At 44.5% G+C, this 16,793-nt stretch overlaps 1 protein-coding gene across 2 annotated transcripts in view; it reads right to left on the reverse strand.

Moving 5' to 3' along the window:
* LOC127007360 (carbohydrate sulfotransferase 11-like) overlaps positions 1 to 16,793 on the reverse strand; it is a 194,791-nt gene that overhangs the window by 72,464 nt on the left and 105,534 nt on the right. For both annotated transcript variants that reach the window (XM_050878237.1, XM_050878239.1), the window contains exon 3: positions 6,361 to 6,502. In XM_050878237.1, coding sequence (XP_050734194.1) covers positions 6,361 to 6,428 — 68 coding nt within the window. In that variant the 5' untranslated portion in view covers positions 6,429 to 6,502. The remainder of the gene's footprint in view (positions 1 to 6,360; positions 6,503 to 16,793) is intronic.

Raw genomic sequence — 16,793 nt, forward strand, 5'->3', positions numbered from 1 at the left:
AGCCTCGTGTTTGTCCTCCTCATCACCTACCTGCCATGATACACACACACACACACACACACACACACGACTAGCAGCAGAGGCGTGTATCAAGGCAGACAGGTGATGAGGAGAGCAAACACGAGGATACACACACCGTCACCCACCCGACGACTCTACGGAAAACTCATGTGTTGTTAATTAGAACGAATCTGTTTTCTGCTATTTAAATAAGAAATGCGAGTGTCGCTTTATTACACCTGCCACCTGTGTGAGGGCGCGGACCAGGTGGACGAGAGAGAGAGAGAGAGAGAGAGAGAGAGAGAGAGAGAGAGAGAGAGAGAGAGAGAGAGAGAGAGAGAGAGAGAGAGAGAGAGAGAGAGAGAGAGAGAGAGAGAGAGAGAGAGAGAGAGAGAGAGAGAGAGAGAGAGAAAAAAGTGGACCAAACGTATGGAACAGATGATGAATGAAGGGAAGCGTTGATGCCACGATAGGGAAAAAAAAATAAATGGGAGAAGATGAAAAAATGTGGGCGAGTTGGATGGCTGTGACGAGGGTGGTAGCGGTGGTGGTGGTGGTGTCACTGAGGACGAGGACGAAGGGGTGAAGTGAGCGCGCTGAGATGGTCGCTGCGGTGGATGACTGACCGTGGGCGATGTTTAGATAAGGAAGATTGGTGTTGGTGGAGGCGGAGGAGGAAGAGGAGGCGTCAAGAGCATCTGGACGGCAATGACTCCCGGGCGGTGATCTTCGTCGGGCGTGGGCGGAAGGAAGAGGATGAGATGGATGGAGATACGCGGGACGACGAGGGGTGGACTATTAACACACGACATTTTGAGGTGGATGGAGGCAGGGTCGTTGCGGGTGGGCGGATGTAGAAGGCGAGGGAGTGAATGGGACAAGCCAGTCTACGAAATGGATGATGCTTAAGATGATCAAATGTGGATTATTGAGACAGACTACAGGAGGTGGATGGATGGGGGAAGGGGAGTAGGAGGGTGCATCAGGGTGGGGGAGAGTGAGGGAGTCCTGGGAGTGGGTGAACGGGACATGGGAGTCTCAGAGCGCGCAAGCCAGTCGCGTCCTGCCTCCGGTGAGCTGCACATGGTCTTGCCTCGCTCGCTCCGGCACCTCATACAGTCGCTCCCTCTCCCTGCACCCTCCGCGCCTCACAACGGGACGCATCGCTCGCATAAGATTACCAAAGAAACAGCTTGTGATCGCACGCCAGAGATCGTTTGGCAGACTCAAAATTGTTGCATCTTGTAAAGTTTTCCACTGAGTTTGACACTTGCGAGCGACACAACGGGCTATGAGCGATGTGGAGTACGGGAAATGTCTCCATTATTGAATATGAATAGACAACTTGAAAAGGGAAAGCCTGAGGTATTATAGGATACACGGACACATGCGCTGAGAGTGACGTGAAGGCAACAAAAGTGACATGGAGTCTTTGAGGGTTAGGTGGCGGAGCGGCAAAGTAACGGGCCTGACGCGGTTGTAAGAAACTTCGAGTAGACGCCGGTGATTTTTTAAGGACGGTGCCCTGGCGGCGTAAAGAGGCACCAGGAACGCTAAGCCTCCTGCACGGGCGACGGCCAGCGGCGAGGAGCGAAACCTGAGGGGGTATCAACGCTAAGGAGCAAGTCGGGTGAGTGTTTGTGTGTGTGCTGTCCGTGTTGTCTCGCACTGGTTCTTTAGGTGAACTCGATTCTGTTTCTGTATACGTTGTGGGGTGGGTGGGCTGAAGGTGATATATGGATGTGTTTATCATCGCAGGCTTGCAACGCATATTTTCACGAACCAAAACACACACACACACACACACACACACACACACACACACACACACACACACACACACACACACACACACACACACACACACACACACACAGACACACACACACACACACACACACACAGGAAGAAAAAGTTGGACAAATACAGATACGGAGACGGGACCACACAGGAGTAAGCCCAGCCCTGTAAAACTACAACTGGGTAAATACAACTGGGTAAACACACACACACACACACACACACACACACACACACACACACACACACACACACACACATGCAATCAGTCTTCATGTCATGGGCGGTGGCCTTTTGAATGACATGGGAAACGAGGAGAGGACGAGGAAGGATGAAGAAACGAGAGCAAAGAAAACACAAAAGGAGGAGAGAGGAAGGAAGCGATGAGGCAGATGGGAGAAGAAAGGGAGCAGGCAAGGGAAAGATAGGGAGAAAAGGAAGGACTAGGAACCCAATCTAGAGGAGAAGGAGCAGCAGTAGAGAGAAAATGGAGCAAAGAAAACATAAAAGGAGGAATAAGGAGGGGAGAGAGGGAGGCCGATGGGGTGGAAAGGAAGAGATGGGCACAAACTCGGTCGTCTTCCTCCGCCGGGGCCAATCAGGCAGTGCGTTGGGGCGGTGTCAGGTTTTTCCAGATTCTCGTCCTCGATCAAGAAATGCTTAAGGGAAACATGTCCGCAGCGCCGCCAAGGGATGATTTTGCTTCCTTTTTCTCCATCTCCGAAATTTTCCTTTTCCTTCGTCGTCGAGAGATATTCCTGATCCCTTGCATCCTCAGTTCTGCCTTTGCTGCGTTTTTTCACAGTATTATTTTTTTTTACTTCGGCGTTTTTCTTTCTTTTCTTGCCGTTTTCTTTTGTTACGTTTTGCGTCTTTTATTATTTCTTGGATTTCTACATGTTCGTTTTATCTTTTTCGCTGTTATTTTTTGCTGGTTCAGGTTTCGTGATGTGTTTTTTTTTGTATTTCTTATGCGCCTATGAATATTTACGGATACATATTATTCATTTTATCTTTTAGCTTGTGTGTTCTAAGTCGACTTTCCACTCATCCGCCAGTGTCGGCAGGAACACTGCGCCTCAAGTCTTTCCTGTCCCAACATTACCTGCACGGAATTTTTGAAAGTTTTTGCCAACATAAAACATCACAGCGCGACGCCCAGCCTTTACCTCCTTCGCTCGGCTCCTGCAACACTCAGCTACCCCTCGATACACCTGTCAGAAGCAATCGACACTCCACTAGACCTTTAAAAATGCGAACCACGCTCCACACCTCCTGCAGTACAGCGGCCAAACCCAATTAACCTTAAAACCTGCACTTTTTGTCACTTGTTTCCTCTTTTCGCGCACGTCGTCTAGACCAGCGATTCCCAGTTTTCTTTAATGTCTTAAGCTGAAACATCAAAGTCATGCCTCGGGGGAAATTTGGCGGCCAAGGCCGGCTTTGTAGGTCTGTTCTGCGTGGTTTGCCATTTCCTCTGTAGCACGGCGGGCAGCTCCTGGCCATGGAAATGTAAAGTGATGAAGTATGTGTGTGGCGGTTCCGTGTTACTATCGGCTTTCTAATGATGGGACTACAGCGACACGACTTTTCATCCTTCAGTGAGTCTCCATCCGAAATCGACCCTCTCCATCCGAAATCGACCCTCTCCATCCGAAATCGACCTTCTCCATCCGATATCGACCCTCTCCATCCGATATCGACCCTCTCCATCCGATATCGACCCTCTCCATCCGATATCGACCCTCTCCATCCGATATCGACCCTCTCCATCCGATATCGACCCTCTCCATCCGATATCGACCCTCTCCTTTCGGCCTTTCATTCTATTTTCGTTACATGAGGAGTGCAGAGCGAGCTTTTTTATATTTTGCCCTTGAACTGCTTCCTCTGCTGTGAAAAAAATAGCTTTGGTTTCTCCTACTTTTACTCGCAACCGTCACCCAACCGTATTCCAAGTTTCCTTTACAGAGAGATGTCAGTTATTACATGCTCAAAAGTCATTAGGAGCTCCTAAACTGTTTTCACTTTCATTAAGGTCCCCATACCTCACTTCTAATTATTTTTTATGGGCCTCTTAGCGCGACTATTAATAACCGAGGCAATTAATAGGCAGTCATTACCACGTAGAGTCATTCCCAATAAAGTCTGTATCGAAAGGCGTCTGTCATAATGAAAGTGTCGGCAAAGACTGGCCCGGGAAAGGAGAGCCTGTCATAGGTGCGATTATCTGTCCTTTTCACATTTGTAAGGGGAAATAAAATGCAAGACAAGGGAATATCCGTCTCGCGTCATCGTTATTCCGTCGACTTGTTAATAATGAAACTACCCTCGTAATTCATAGGACCATAAAACGACAACGCCCTCACTACCACCAATCCACTAGGCACCATACCACCTTACCACTCTACATGGCATATAAAGATCTCTACAATACATGCGCTCCACATTCTACTTGTCAATCCACACTATCTTATTCTCAACCTTCACACGACTTCACGACTTTTCATCCTTCATGCCTAGCCTTCCATCTGTCACTCAACACTATCCTATTCTCAATCTTCCATGGCTGTACGACTTTCCATCCTTTAGTGTCGCTGCCTTGCCTTCCCAACGCCTTTATACCTTTGATGTTGATTTAAGTAGAAGTTTATGCTCACACAACACACACATACACACACACAATATCCCAGCGGTGACAATTTCACGCCACATTACACGCCACAAAGGCACCCATCACTTCACACAAAACGTAAATCAAACTTGCTCCAACCCTCAATATAACCTTTTTTTTCTTCACTTACACGGAACACAAAACAGCACACCTTTAACTTCATCCCTCAGCATCCTCTTCTTTTGGGTATTTTTGTTAATGTTGGTCTTCCTTACTACAGAGAACGTTCAGAGTCCTGCAAAATACCCTTTATTTACCCTCCACACGACTTTAATAACCCCTGAAATAAAAAACCCACGCCATAATCTCCCCCATCATTCCACATAGACACAACCGATACTTTTAACACTCAACTTAGCTCTGTTAATTTGCTGCGTCACTAGACTCACTACATTCTCAACCTCGTCCCTTTATGCGAGCTAGCACCCCCTACACCATCCAACACCCAGTACCACTCCACTACATTTGCACCCGTTTCTATTTTTTTTTTTAGTTCCTCATCACCACCATCATCAACCACCCACAACAAACCTCACCACTGTAACTTTAGTACCTATCCCAACCACCTCTCACCCCTTCACCGTCACAACCCCTTCGTGCACATCACTAACCCTGCCACCTCATCACCGCCACCGCTGCCTAATCGAACACAACTACGACGAGGCAAAAACAAACTCAGCGCGCTACAACAATAACCCAAAACTACAAGCCTTCACTCTCACCATGGAATACAACGTCACTCTTCCTTACCTAATATCACACACACACACACACACACACACACACACACACACAAATAAAACATATTCCTCACTCTCCCTCACTCCTTCACACTAACAAAGGCATACCATTCATTACCTTTGGCGCAATCATACCTTTCCTCCTTTCCTCCCTTCCTTCCTTCCTCCCTTCCCGCTCTCCCCAACTACAAGCGAAAAAGATAAATAAGAGTCCGGACGTTACGGTGGAGGAGCAAAACGACACCAGCATAACGCCGCCGTAACGGGAGGGTGGCGTGACAAGGGGTCGTCAGAGGGATTATCGAGAAATGCCTCATAAGTTATCAGGAGTGCGAGAGATAACAACGGCCCCGGACACGACCATCGGAGTGAAATAACGCCATAACACCGCGCCAAGGTATTGAAGGACGAGAGAGAGAGAGAGAGAGAGAGAGAGAGAGAGAGAGAGAGAGAGAGAGAGAGAGAGAGAGAGAGAGAGAGAGAGAGAGAGAGAATCATGTATAGGTTGTAAAACGTATCAGGTATAGCCTAACGAAGCAACACTTCGCCACTCTGTCCGCCCATTCCTTCCCTGTATCTCCAAAACTCGAACGCTACCATAAAGAATTGACGTTTGGAGACCGCTCGGGGGCTAAAATATTCAAAAGAGCCTCTAGATCTAACGAATCTTCCTCTTCCTCCTCCTCCTCCTCCTCCTCCTGAACGTGACGCAAAGGAGGCCACCGTCTGTCTCACCTCCCGGCACGCAACGCGGCAAGGAAGCCCCAGGTACACATAAAGAATTGAATGAAGAAGTGGACAGGTGTGTTGTGTTTTGGCCCCCTAATCTTCTTCCTTCTGCATTTAGTCTTAAGTGGAAAATGTTGTGGTGCGGCTCGTTTCTCAGTGTAAATATGTGTGTGTGTGTGTGTGTGTGTGTGTGTGTGTGTGTGTGTGTGTGTGTGTGTGTGTGTGTGTGTGTGTGTGTGTGTGTGTGTGTGTGTTCATTTTTTATACACTAAATGATGATGTTGCTGTGCTATATTTTCGTTCTTCCAGGTAAATAAATCTATAGCCTACTTACATTTATCTATCTATCTATCTGCGGTGCGTGTTCGCAGCGAGACCTTCACCTCACGGGCGCCACGCACTGTCCATTCCACTTACCTGAAGACTAAGTGCCCCAGGAAGCAGTAGGTGGACGGCATTAAGTACGAGGCATTAACAGGAGACATACTGAAGCCTCGGCCACCTGAGCTCAGCGAGGCACTCCTCCACGGCCCGGCGCTGCACAGTGACGCGCGGTGACCTGGAACAAGAAGTGGAAATTAGAAGGATAACATCAAAAGAAAAAAAAACGTGTAAATATGGAGGGGGATGAATAATTGATGCGCGGCGTGAGAGTGAAAAACACGCATAACAAACAACAATACAAATGATGATAAATAATGACGAACACGACGAAAAACACGGAAATTACAAGGATCATATCAATAGGAACAAGAGTACGTGCAAACATGGAGAAGGAGAGGAAATGTATGCACGGGGCGAGAGGGTAAACACGCAAACAAACACCAATCTAAATAATGATAAAGAATGACAAATACTCAACGAAGAACACGGAAAAAAAGCCGTAGAAAAATATAAGGAAAAAATATCTCGTGCAAATAAGGGTGAACAAATAGTATCGCCGTCATAAACACAAACAAAAACAAAAGGAGGCATGAAATATAGCAACACGAATTATTAAAACAAAGGACGAACTACACACCAGCACGCGTGAATACTGCAGGGCGTATGTTCCGGCGCGAGGAAGGGGGGGTAAAAAGTACACGCAGGGCAGTGAAACAAAATACGTGCACAAACTCAAACAAGGAAAACACTGAAATTGTATGAAAGAAAGAAACTCCGTGGACGCATCGCTCGGAGTATGATCATAAGCTCAATTACAGAAAAAAAAGTAGACGCAGATTAGGAAAACAACCAACCAACGTGAAACTAAAAAGGAAACAAGTAAAAAAAAAAGAATATTGAAAAAAAAAACACCGTGAATACATGGGTGGAAGTAAAAATGCATGCAGCGGGGAGCGGGCGGGGGATACAACCTGGACCATAATAAATACTTCACGGGCAAAACGTAACACTTGGCAACGAGTCTTTTCTTTATGATCACACGCCGGGTTTACGAGCCTGGGAGTGTAATGCGGTGATGGAGGACGCGGGCTACGGCGAGGCAAAGGCTGGCGGCTGGACGAGACAAGGGACAGAAGGCGGAGAGACGGATGGATGTGGACACTGTTAGAACACACACACACACACACACACACACACACACACACGCAGAGGCACTGGAGCTGTTAGCACGCTCGATTTACAAATGAGAAATCCCGGTTTTGATTTCCGGACGGAGTGGAGACGGATGGGGTGCACGTTTCTGTCCTTGTCCACCCAGCACTTAGTCAGGAATTATGCTCAGCCTCCCCGGGGTAGTGTTCTGGGTGAATACAAAAGGAGCAAGGAGGCGAATTACACTCACAGACTCGGCAGCCAGATGGGAAGGTGCCTACACAAGATTTCCAGGTGTACACAAGCAAGGGATGTGTTCTTATGTAGACCTGGCGATTTTTTATACGTGGATAAGCTAAAATTAGAACCGCAAATATTTTTCTTATATATTTTCTTACTGAACAAAACATATAAACAATAAAATAAAAAAAGGGAAAATATTAATGCCGCTAAAAAAATTAAAGCAGATGAAGTGAGTGAGTGGAAGAATGAGTAAGTGAATAAAACATGCGTGGCACAGGTAACTCAAAACGATGAGGCCGTGGTGAAGAATGAGTGACTTTATGATGAGGCGTGGAGGGAGATTATAGTGAGATATGACTGTTAGGGTGAGGTGTATAGCAGGGTAGGGGAGTAGGGTAGGTAGGAGGGGAGAGAGGGAGGGCAGTCATGGGGGAAGAGAGGGAAGTGAATGAGTTAATGAGTTAGTGGATAAACCGTGCTTCCCTGTAGGATAATAAATGTCCTGTGTGTGTGTGTGTGTGTGTGTGTGTGTGTGTGTGTGTGTGTGTGTGTGTGTGTGTGTGTGTTTTAGCGTGTTACGAACGGCTCCTGCTTGGTCATTATGCCGCTGGTTGACGTAAGACTTGTGAAATTATTAACACCACCGACGCCATTGGGACGGACAAAGAATGTGTATCGTGTAACTGTAATCCATTCCCGTCAAGGTGATGTTTTTTTTGCCTCTCCTCGTGAATCATTTAGACGCGCCGATCAAACACACACACACACACACACACACACACACACACACACACACCTTACCTGCTTTTAATTACAACAGTCACTTTACGGAGTTACGTGGTGCAAACTTTTCTTTAAGGGAAATATCGATCAGAGTAAGGCCCCACCCCCCACCCCATCCCCCGCCGATACGTATTATTCATTTAAACAGTCGACCCGTGATGAATATATCTAATCCGGCGCTTGAACACGGCGGGATGACACGGGGGGGGGGGGGGGGATAGTAATTACAGATAAAAGAATCAAGTAGAGGCTCATCACGCCATGCTGAGCTAATCTAATTGCACACATTTAAAAAGCTCACCTGAAAAAAAAAAGGTAGTTGGTTCGTTTTCTTTTCATATGAGTGATGCAATTTTCATCCTCCTTTTCTCGTGTGTGTGTGTGTGTGTGTGTGTGTGTGTGTGTGTGTGTGTGTGTGTGTGTGTGTGTGTGTGTGTGTGTACTTACTTAGTTGTATTTACCTAGTTGTAATTTTACCGGGCCTGGGCTTACGCTCGTTTGGTCCCGTCTCCGTATTTGTACTTGTCTAGTTTTTCCTTTTCCTTAAAGTTGTGCACCCTCTTCGCCGATACTACTTCCTCACTTAGTTTATTCCAAACCTCTATGTTTTTTTGCGGGAATGAATGAATGAATGAATGAATGAATGAATGAATGTCTGTCTCTGTTTCTCTCTGTCTGTCTCTGTTTCTCTCTCTCTGTGTGTCTCTGTGTCTCTCTCTCTGTGTGTCTCTGTGTCTCTCTCTGTGTGTGTGTCTGTCTCTCTCTGTGTGTGTATATATTTATGTGTGTGTGTGTGTGTGTGTGTGTGTGTGTGTGTGTGTGTGTCCCGGTTAGTGTAGTTTTATATTCAAAGGAAGCTTTAGACCACGGAGCCTTAGCCTCCGTGGTCTAGTGGTCAGCGTGCCTGGCTTCTACTCCGCGGGCCCGGGTTCGAATCCTGGCCCGGGCAGTCGGCGTGCAGCTAACCCAGCTGTTCATCCTCCCTCTCGAGCTGGTCGATAAATGGATACCTGGGGAAACCTGGGGAAGGTAAACTGTGGTAACCCGGATATCACACTGGCACTGTGTCCCGGGGTAATGGGCTCCCTCCCACCACAGGCTCAAGGGCCAATGTTACGGAGATGAGCACCGAGGCCACGCGCTGCTACAGCGTATGCCCCCAATTTTATTTTTACCTTTAGATCAGCAAAGAACTTAAAGTTATGTAAGTGTTAAATGCAAGCTGATTAAATAGAGACCTCTTCCTTTTCATTATCAAACGTTATTTCTACTACTGAAAAATGCTCAGAATCATTATTTTTGTTATTATTATTATTATTATTATTATTTTCAGTAGTAGTAGTATCATTGGCAGCATCCTTATCATTGCCAGCGTCCCCGTCTCGTATCCTGGCTAGCGTGGGTGAGCCAAGAAAAATTTTGTATCCTGACACGGACCAAAGCATATGATTAAAGATGAGCAAACAAATGAAGGGCTCAGACGCGAGGGCGCTTGTCACTCACACGCATTTCAAGCCTGGTCGTGTAAACAAGGTAAATGCTGCGTAAACACAAGCCTCATAAACACACATTCGCTACACAGGCTTCGAGTCAAGGGATGGCGGCCATTACGGGCATTTGGTTTGAGAGGGAAAAAAAAAAGTAAAGTAGGTAATATGTTTCAAGCTTCTCTTTTATTTCTTCTCGTGTTCATGTTTCTCTAACTCTGTATTCGGTAAATGTTTTTTGCCCTCTATTCTCTAATATTCCAATCTCTCCTTCGCATCAGTATTGGTATCCCTTACAAGCTTCTCTTTTTCCCCTTTTCTTCTTTCCGTACTATGTTCTTATCTTGCAGTGTGACCTTTATCCTTTATTTAGTGCATATTATTCTCTTATTCTCTTGATGTTATCCTCTTATTCATACTAGTTTTCCATTTCCGTGCAATGTGTTCTGTTACCTCTTGCTGTGATTATTTATTTATATTTCGTTTCGCGTCGTTTTATCCTTTACCTTCTGCATTTTGTGGAGGTATTCAGTTACTCGTATTTTTTTCTCGTATTAAACTTCCTTTTACGTTTACGGTTCTATTTTCTTTCCTTTCTTGTGGCGTTTCATTTATAGCAAAGGAGGCAGCTATATGAAAAAGACAAAAAGTGACAAAAAAAAGCCCGCTATAGCGCTCCTCCTGTAAATAAGAGGACAGCAGGAGATTCCATGAAAGGGGGTCAGATTCGGCTGGAGAGGTGTCATGATACTCTCCTCTTTGTTATTCAGGGCGTTGTATTAAATTTTTTTCTTTATCTTACTGTCCTACTTTCTTGCTCTTATCTCTTCTTGCATGGCTATCCCTGTATCTCTTTGTTTCTTTCCTTTCTGATTTCCTTCTCTTCCTCTGTCTTTTTTTGTTTTCTTTTATTTTAATTTCGTATCATTTTGTTCTTCTGTTTCTTTTATTCGGTCCTCCGTGTTCCGTTTCTTTTTTAATTACTTTGTGCCTTCATTCACATTCACACATTGATGTTCGCATTCAAGGCGTTGTATAAGTTCTATTCTTTATTTCTTTATCTTGCTGTCTTACTTTTTTGCTATTATCTTTTCTTCCTGGCTATCCCTGTATCTCTTTGTTTCTTTCCTTTCTGATTTCCTTCTTTTCCTGTCTTTTTTTGTTTTCTCTTATTTTCATTTCGTATCATCTTGTTCTTCTGTTTCTTTCATTCGGTCCTCCGTGTTCGTTTTTTTCCATTATTTTTGTGACTTTTTTTCTTATTTTTCTCACTTTTTTCGCATTATATTTACATTTCCTGCCTTCCTCGTGCTCGTATTGTCAATAACCTTTCATATCAGCTCTTCGTTTCCTTTTTTTTTTTTTGCCAGTCGCATTTCTGTTTATATTTCCCTTGACGTAAACAATTTGCACTTTTTACTTTACTGCACTTTTTACTCGTCTGCCTCAAATATCCGTTTTTCTTCTTTGCCTCCACTTGTATGTCTTTTTTTAATAGATTATCTTATTCTTAGCATCAATTCCTCTTTCTTTCTTTCGTCGTTGCTTCTCTCGTGTCTCCTTTCTTTGTTCTTATTCGCTTCTTCTCTCCTTTATTATTCTCTTATGAGTGAACTTTCTCTTTCTCTTCGTTTCTCTCTATTATTTCACGTATGCCCCCCAGCTTTACCTTTGCAAAATGGACGCTATCTTTCTTTCCTCTATTTCCGCTTCTCATCTCCAGTGTTATCTTTCCTCACTAAGCCTCCCGTCCACACATAGTCCTACTCCGGAGCTACATTCGAATATCTCTATACCACCCGTACAGTGCAGTTCACATCTCTGTCGTCCTTCTCTTCCGTGTCTCGCTCTCCGGTGCAGTCTTTCCTTAAAACCTTCCACACATATTCCTACGTTGGAGCGACACTTGAATAGGCCTCTGCCATACTCACAAGCCTCTACCATCCTCACAACTCCGCCTTTCACCATTCACAGTTCAACATCCAACCGAACGTGAAAACTCCGCCGCACATTTCATCCGTTGTCTCACTCCCGAGGTTATTAGACTACGCTGTTCAGAGCGTTTATGTCCCAGCGCCAGTCCACTCTCCTATTCAGACGCAGTGCCGAAAGTGTGTTAAATATTTCCACATAAATGATGGCGCTAATAATCCCGCGATGTCATACTTATCACTCACTCATTGTTATTCAAATTGCTCAACGTTTCACCACGTCTCTTTTTTTTTTTCTCTTTTTGAATTTCCTTGTTTTTTTTCTCATTATTTATTTCCCTCGCCGTGCTCCATTTTACGTACATTCTTTCTGATGATGATTTTCTTCCTTGTCATTTTTTGTTTTGTTTTGGTGTGTGTGTGTGTGTGTGTGTGTGTGTGTGTGTGTGTGTGTGTGTGTGTGTGTGTGTGTGTGTGTTTTATATGTTTCCTTCTATCATGCACACACACGCACACGCACACACACACGCACACGCACACACACACACACACACACACCTCAGTCTTCTTACCGTGCGCACGTATAATGGAAAATTTGTTGGAGCGACTCCGTATCGCTGAAGTGAATTTAAACGACTCTCTAAAGCTCATCCAATTTGAGGAAGGGAAACTCCACTGAGGAATTACGTTGACCGATTTCCCAGACGAGACTCTTCCTGGTAAAAAAAATAAAAAAATAAAAAAGAAGTCCCATTCATTCAGACCACCCGGCTTACGGACACATTACTTTCTTTTACATACCTTCAACATAATTCTTATACCTTATTACCGTCTCTCTAAAAAAAAAGGTCCATTTTTTCTTTCTTTATACATTATAATGGGCTCTTAGGACGTTTTGCTTAGTCCCATATCTAGAGATGAAGACATATGGATAGATACGAACATTCTGAAAAACAGATACAGGTATGTGGATAGATGTCAAGATAATTTGAGCTGTAGTGTCTGATGATGAAGTGATTCTTATACATTTTTGCAGACATTTGATACTGTACAAATAAATACCCTCGTAGTAGATAAGCAAAACAATACGCAAAGTCATAAAAATCTGAACAAGTATAAACCTAGATATCTGTACGACTGATAAATACCACATCTGTTACTCTCTCATTCCCACACCTGTTACTCCCCCATTCCCACACCTGTTACTCCCCCATTCCCACACCTGTTACTCCCCCATTCCCACACCTGTTACTCCCCCATTCCCACACCTGTTACTCCCCCATTCCCACACCTGTTACTCCCCCATTCCCACATCTGTTACTCTTCCATTCCCACATCTGTTACTCTCCCATTCCTGTGTGTGTGTGTGTGTGTGTGTGTGTGTGTGTGTGTGTGTGTGTGTGTGTGTGTCATCTTTGCCATATTTCCTGTCGCATGTCTCTTGGCGGGAGGGGGGAAGGGGGGATAGGGAGGGGAGGGGGGGGAAGGGTCAGAAATTCGCGGTCCAATCTAGCCAGACAGACGGAGGGTAATGAAGAGGCTCGAGGGAAGGGAGCAATCATCACACGCTACAAAGGTCTGCGTTCAAGGGACGGAAACCTTTCGCAGACGGCGCGGCGAAATTACAAACTTCGGTATTTTTTTAATTTAGAACAAGAAAGGAACGAAGGAGGGGAAAGAAAACGGTGTCCTCTACGATCCACCTTAAAGATTTTCTCACGTTTGGTTGTCGGCTGCTTTTGTTGCGTCTTTCTATCGTCTGAGTGTCTTTTTGTCTGTCTGCCTGTCTTCTCTCTTCTCTTCCAACCAACCCTTAATCCATCCTCCTTCACCTCCTTCTTCCCTCACTGCCTCGTTGTCCTTCCCTTCCACTCACATGTCTCTCTCTCTCTCTCTCTCTCTCTCTCTCTCTCTCTCTCTCTCTCTCTCTCTCTCTCTCTCTCTCTCTCTCTCTCTCTCTCTCTCTCTCTCTCTCTCTCTCTCTCTCTCTCTCTGTGTGTGTGTGTGTGACTGTTTACCCAAGAAGCAACGAACAACAAAGAAATGATAAAAGTTCCGTCACTTTATATATTTTTCAAGACTTACGAGCAGCTGCCTTCTTTAATACTCACGAAATACTCTTACGCACTTCTTTTTCATTCTTTTGTTAAGGGGTAAGATATTCACTCCGATTCGTTCTTGTTTTTTAGCACATCGCATCATCAGAGTAGCGGGCTTTTTTTTTTATTATTGTTTCCTTTTTTTGTGCCCTTGAGCTGTCTCCTTTGTTGTAAAAAAAGAAAAAAAGAAAAAGAAGTCGAACTATCGGTGTGCGTGTATCATGTCGACTCTCGGATCCTCGGTGGTAAGTGGCTTAGCTCAAAGGTCGAGTAGTGTTGTCGGGTGCGTGGCTGAGGGAGGAGAACATGAAGCAGGTGATCACGGCAGGAGGGAGATGAAAACGTGTTTGTGTTAGTAATATATCCATAGATGATGATGATGATGGTGTGAGACAGGCAGATAGACAGAGACACATATACAATGAGACAGACGCTCACATACACAGAAATAAGAAAAAAAGAAACGTTGTAAAAGAAAGAGGGAAGTATAAAGTTGGTAAGGAAAAAAAATCAAGAAGAGCAGAAAAAGGAAATGTCACTTCGGGGAGAAAAAGAAAAGTTAATTACGCGACCTGTCCGTCTGTCCCTTCCCACACCTAAACCATTAATCATCATCACATTGTCCTGATTCTGCCCAGGTAAAAATACTGTCTCGCCGGCCTCGTCCATCGTGTTCACCATTCATTTCTAGCCTCTTGGTTTCATCGTCTTCGCTACGCTTATGGCAATTTTGAGTCCTATTGCTTAAAACGTTGATGCAGTGAACTGTTGAGGAAGGTTAAGGCATCATAGGCAGAAGCAGGATTGTCATGTCGGTCTCGTCCATGCTTCCTTTCTCTCTCTTACTTTTGTCATCTTCGCTGTCTTGTGATTAAGCTTCCGTTTCACCGCTAAGATATAAAAGTGTTGGCTGTTTTCAGATCGCAAGGCAGGAGAAGACAGAAATAGAAATGGAAAGCAGGATTTTCACGCTCTCCATTCAGTCGTCTCCGCTGTGTGGAGATGAAGCTCCTATAGATTGATATTAAGATTCCGTTTCACTGCGTAACACCAAGATATGATGGGCTGTTCCCAGCAGGAAAAGCAGGTGCTTCAATCTCTTACTTCCAGTGTCTTCGCTGACTAATATTACGTTTTTTTAGGAACATATTAACCTTATATTTCAATACGCTAACCACAGAGATGATGGACTATTCTGAAATGACAAGCCAGGAGAAGTAGGAGCAGAAGGCTTTACAGTCTTATTTTCGTTGTCTTTGGAACATTATAACCAAGTTTCTTTACCCTAACTTCAAGCTTTGAGATGGCCGACTGTTTCTAAACGCCATGGCTGCGGATGCAGCAACAGGAAGAGTGTGTTCACAGTCTTTCACTTTGGATTTCTCTGCTACAAAAGATTAAGCTACTCTGCGTTGAGGTTAAGTTTTCGCTTCATTGCGAACACCTGAGAGAAGGCTGACTGACGATTTTAAGACGCCAGGGAGTAGAAGCAGGAGCAGGAGCTTTAGCGTGACTGCTTTCTCGGTAAACAAAGCTTTGTATACCTTGTCGATTCAGACGTGCCTCGAACAAGACCTTCAGGAGCCGCTGCTGGGCTTGGCGGAAGGGAAATGGAGGCGTGTTTTCACGGAACAGATGTTATGCAGGAACTGGTGCTGTGGGCGGGACAGGGTTTTCAGAGAGTTAATCGACCGTGCAAGACCGTACTCGTGGGTGGAACCGCGTGGAAAAGACAGACAATACTAGACTTGGTGTCGTTCATTTTGATTTCGTGATATTAATTTCAAAGTGTGTACGAAAAATGAGTTGTATAAACAATAAAACAGCAAAATAAAACAATAATAAATAACACTAATAACATTAGACTAATAACACTAATAATAATAATAACACTAATAACACTAATAATAATAATAATAATAATAATAATAATAATAATAATAATAATAATAATAATAATAATTAACCATAATATGTACAATTTCAGCCTAACGGCTGCCAGAATTAAATATACCGTTTATTACTATTATTATAATTATTATTATTACACACACACACACACACTCACACACACACACAACTAACGTATCGGCGAATACCAAGCTTTGCATACATGATGCAGAGGCTTTCGCTCGTAGTATGATGTGTATGAAGGACCGCATTAGTTTTGAAATACAGTTAAAAACATCTACACTCACACCTACACATCCACACACACACCCTCCGACCTACCCCCACACAATCACATTTACTTCCACACCCACTCGCACACACCCACACACACCCACACATCCACACCCACCCACACACCCACACCCACACCTACACCCTGACACACCCACAAGGTTCTGTAAAAGCCCTTTAAGAGAAAGCACTCGGTATAACGAACCATAAACAGAACTATAATTGAATATAAAACAAAACGTGAATAGCATCAATCGCATGCAGGTATACACGGACTCAGGTATGCTCTGCTTTATCGCCTGGATGTATTGTATTGCTTTCCGCTCTTATGAATAGCACTGCCAAAATACTTCATTCTAAATCACCTGGAAAATAAATAAAACTGGATTTGTCTGGGAGGGGTGTTGGACGTAGCTGAGGCAGGGAAAAGGCAAGGCAGGAGGTGGGTGGACGGAAAAGAGTGATGGATGCAAGGAAAGAGGGAGGTGGAAAGGAAGGACGGAGAGGAGTGGAAAGGAAGAAGAGAGGAGATCGGAAGAGAAGGTAGGAGAAAGAAATAGAACGGATCAACAGAAGAGAGAGAACGG

This window comes from Eriocheir sinensis, chromosome 35 (assembly GCF_024679095.1).
Source record: "Eriocheir sinensis breed Jianghai 21 chromosome 35, ASM2467909v1, whole genome shotgun sequence".
Classification (NCBI taxonomy): domain Eukaryota; kingdom Metazoa; phylum Arthropoda; class Malacostraca; order Decapoda; family Varunidae; genus Eriocheir; species Eriocheir sinensis.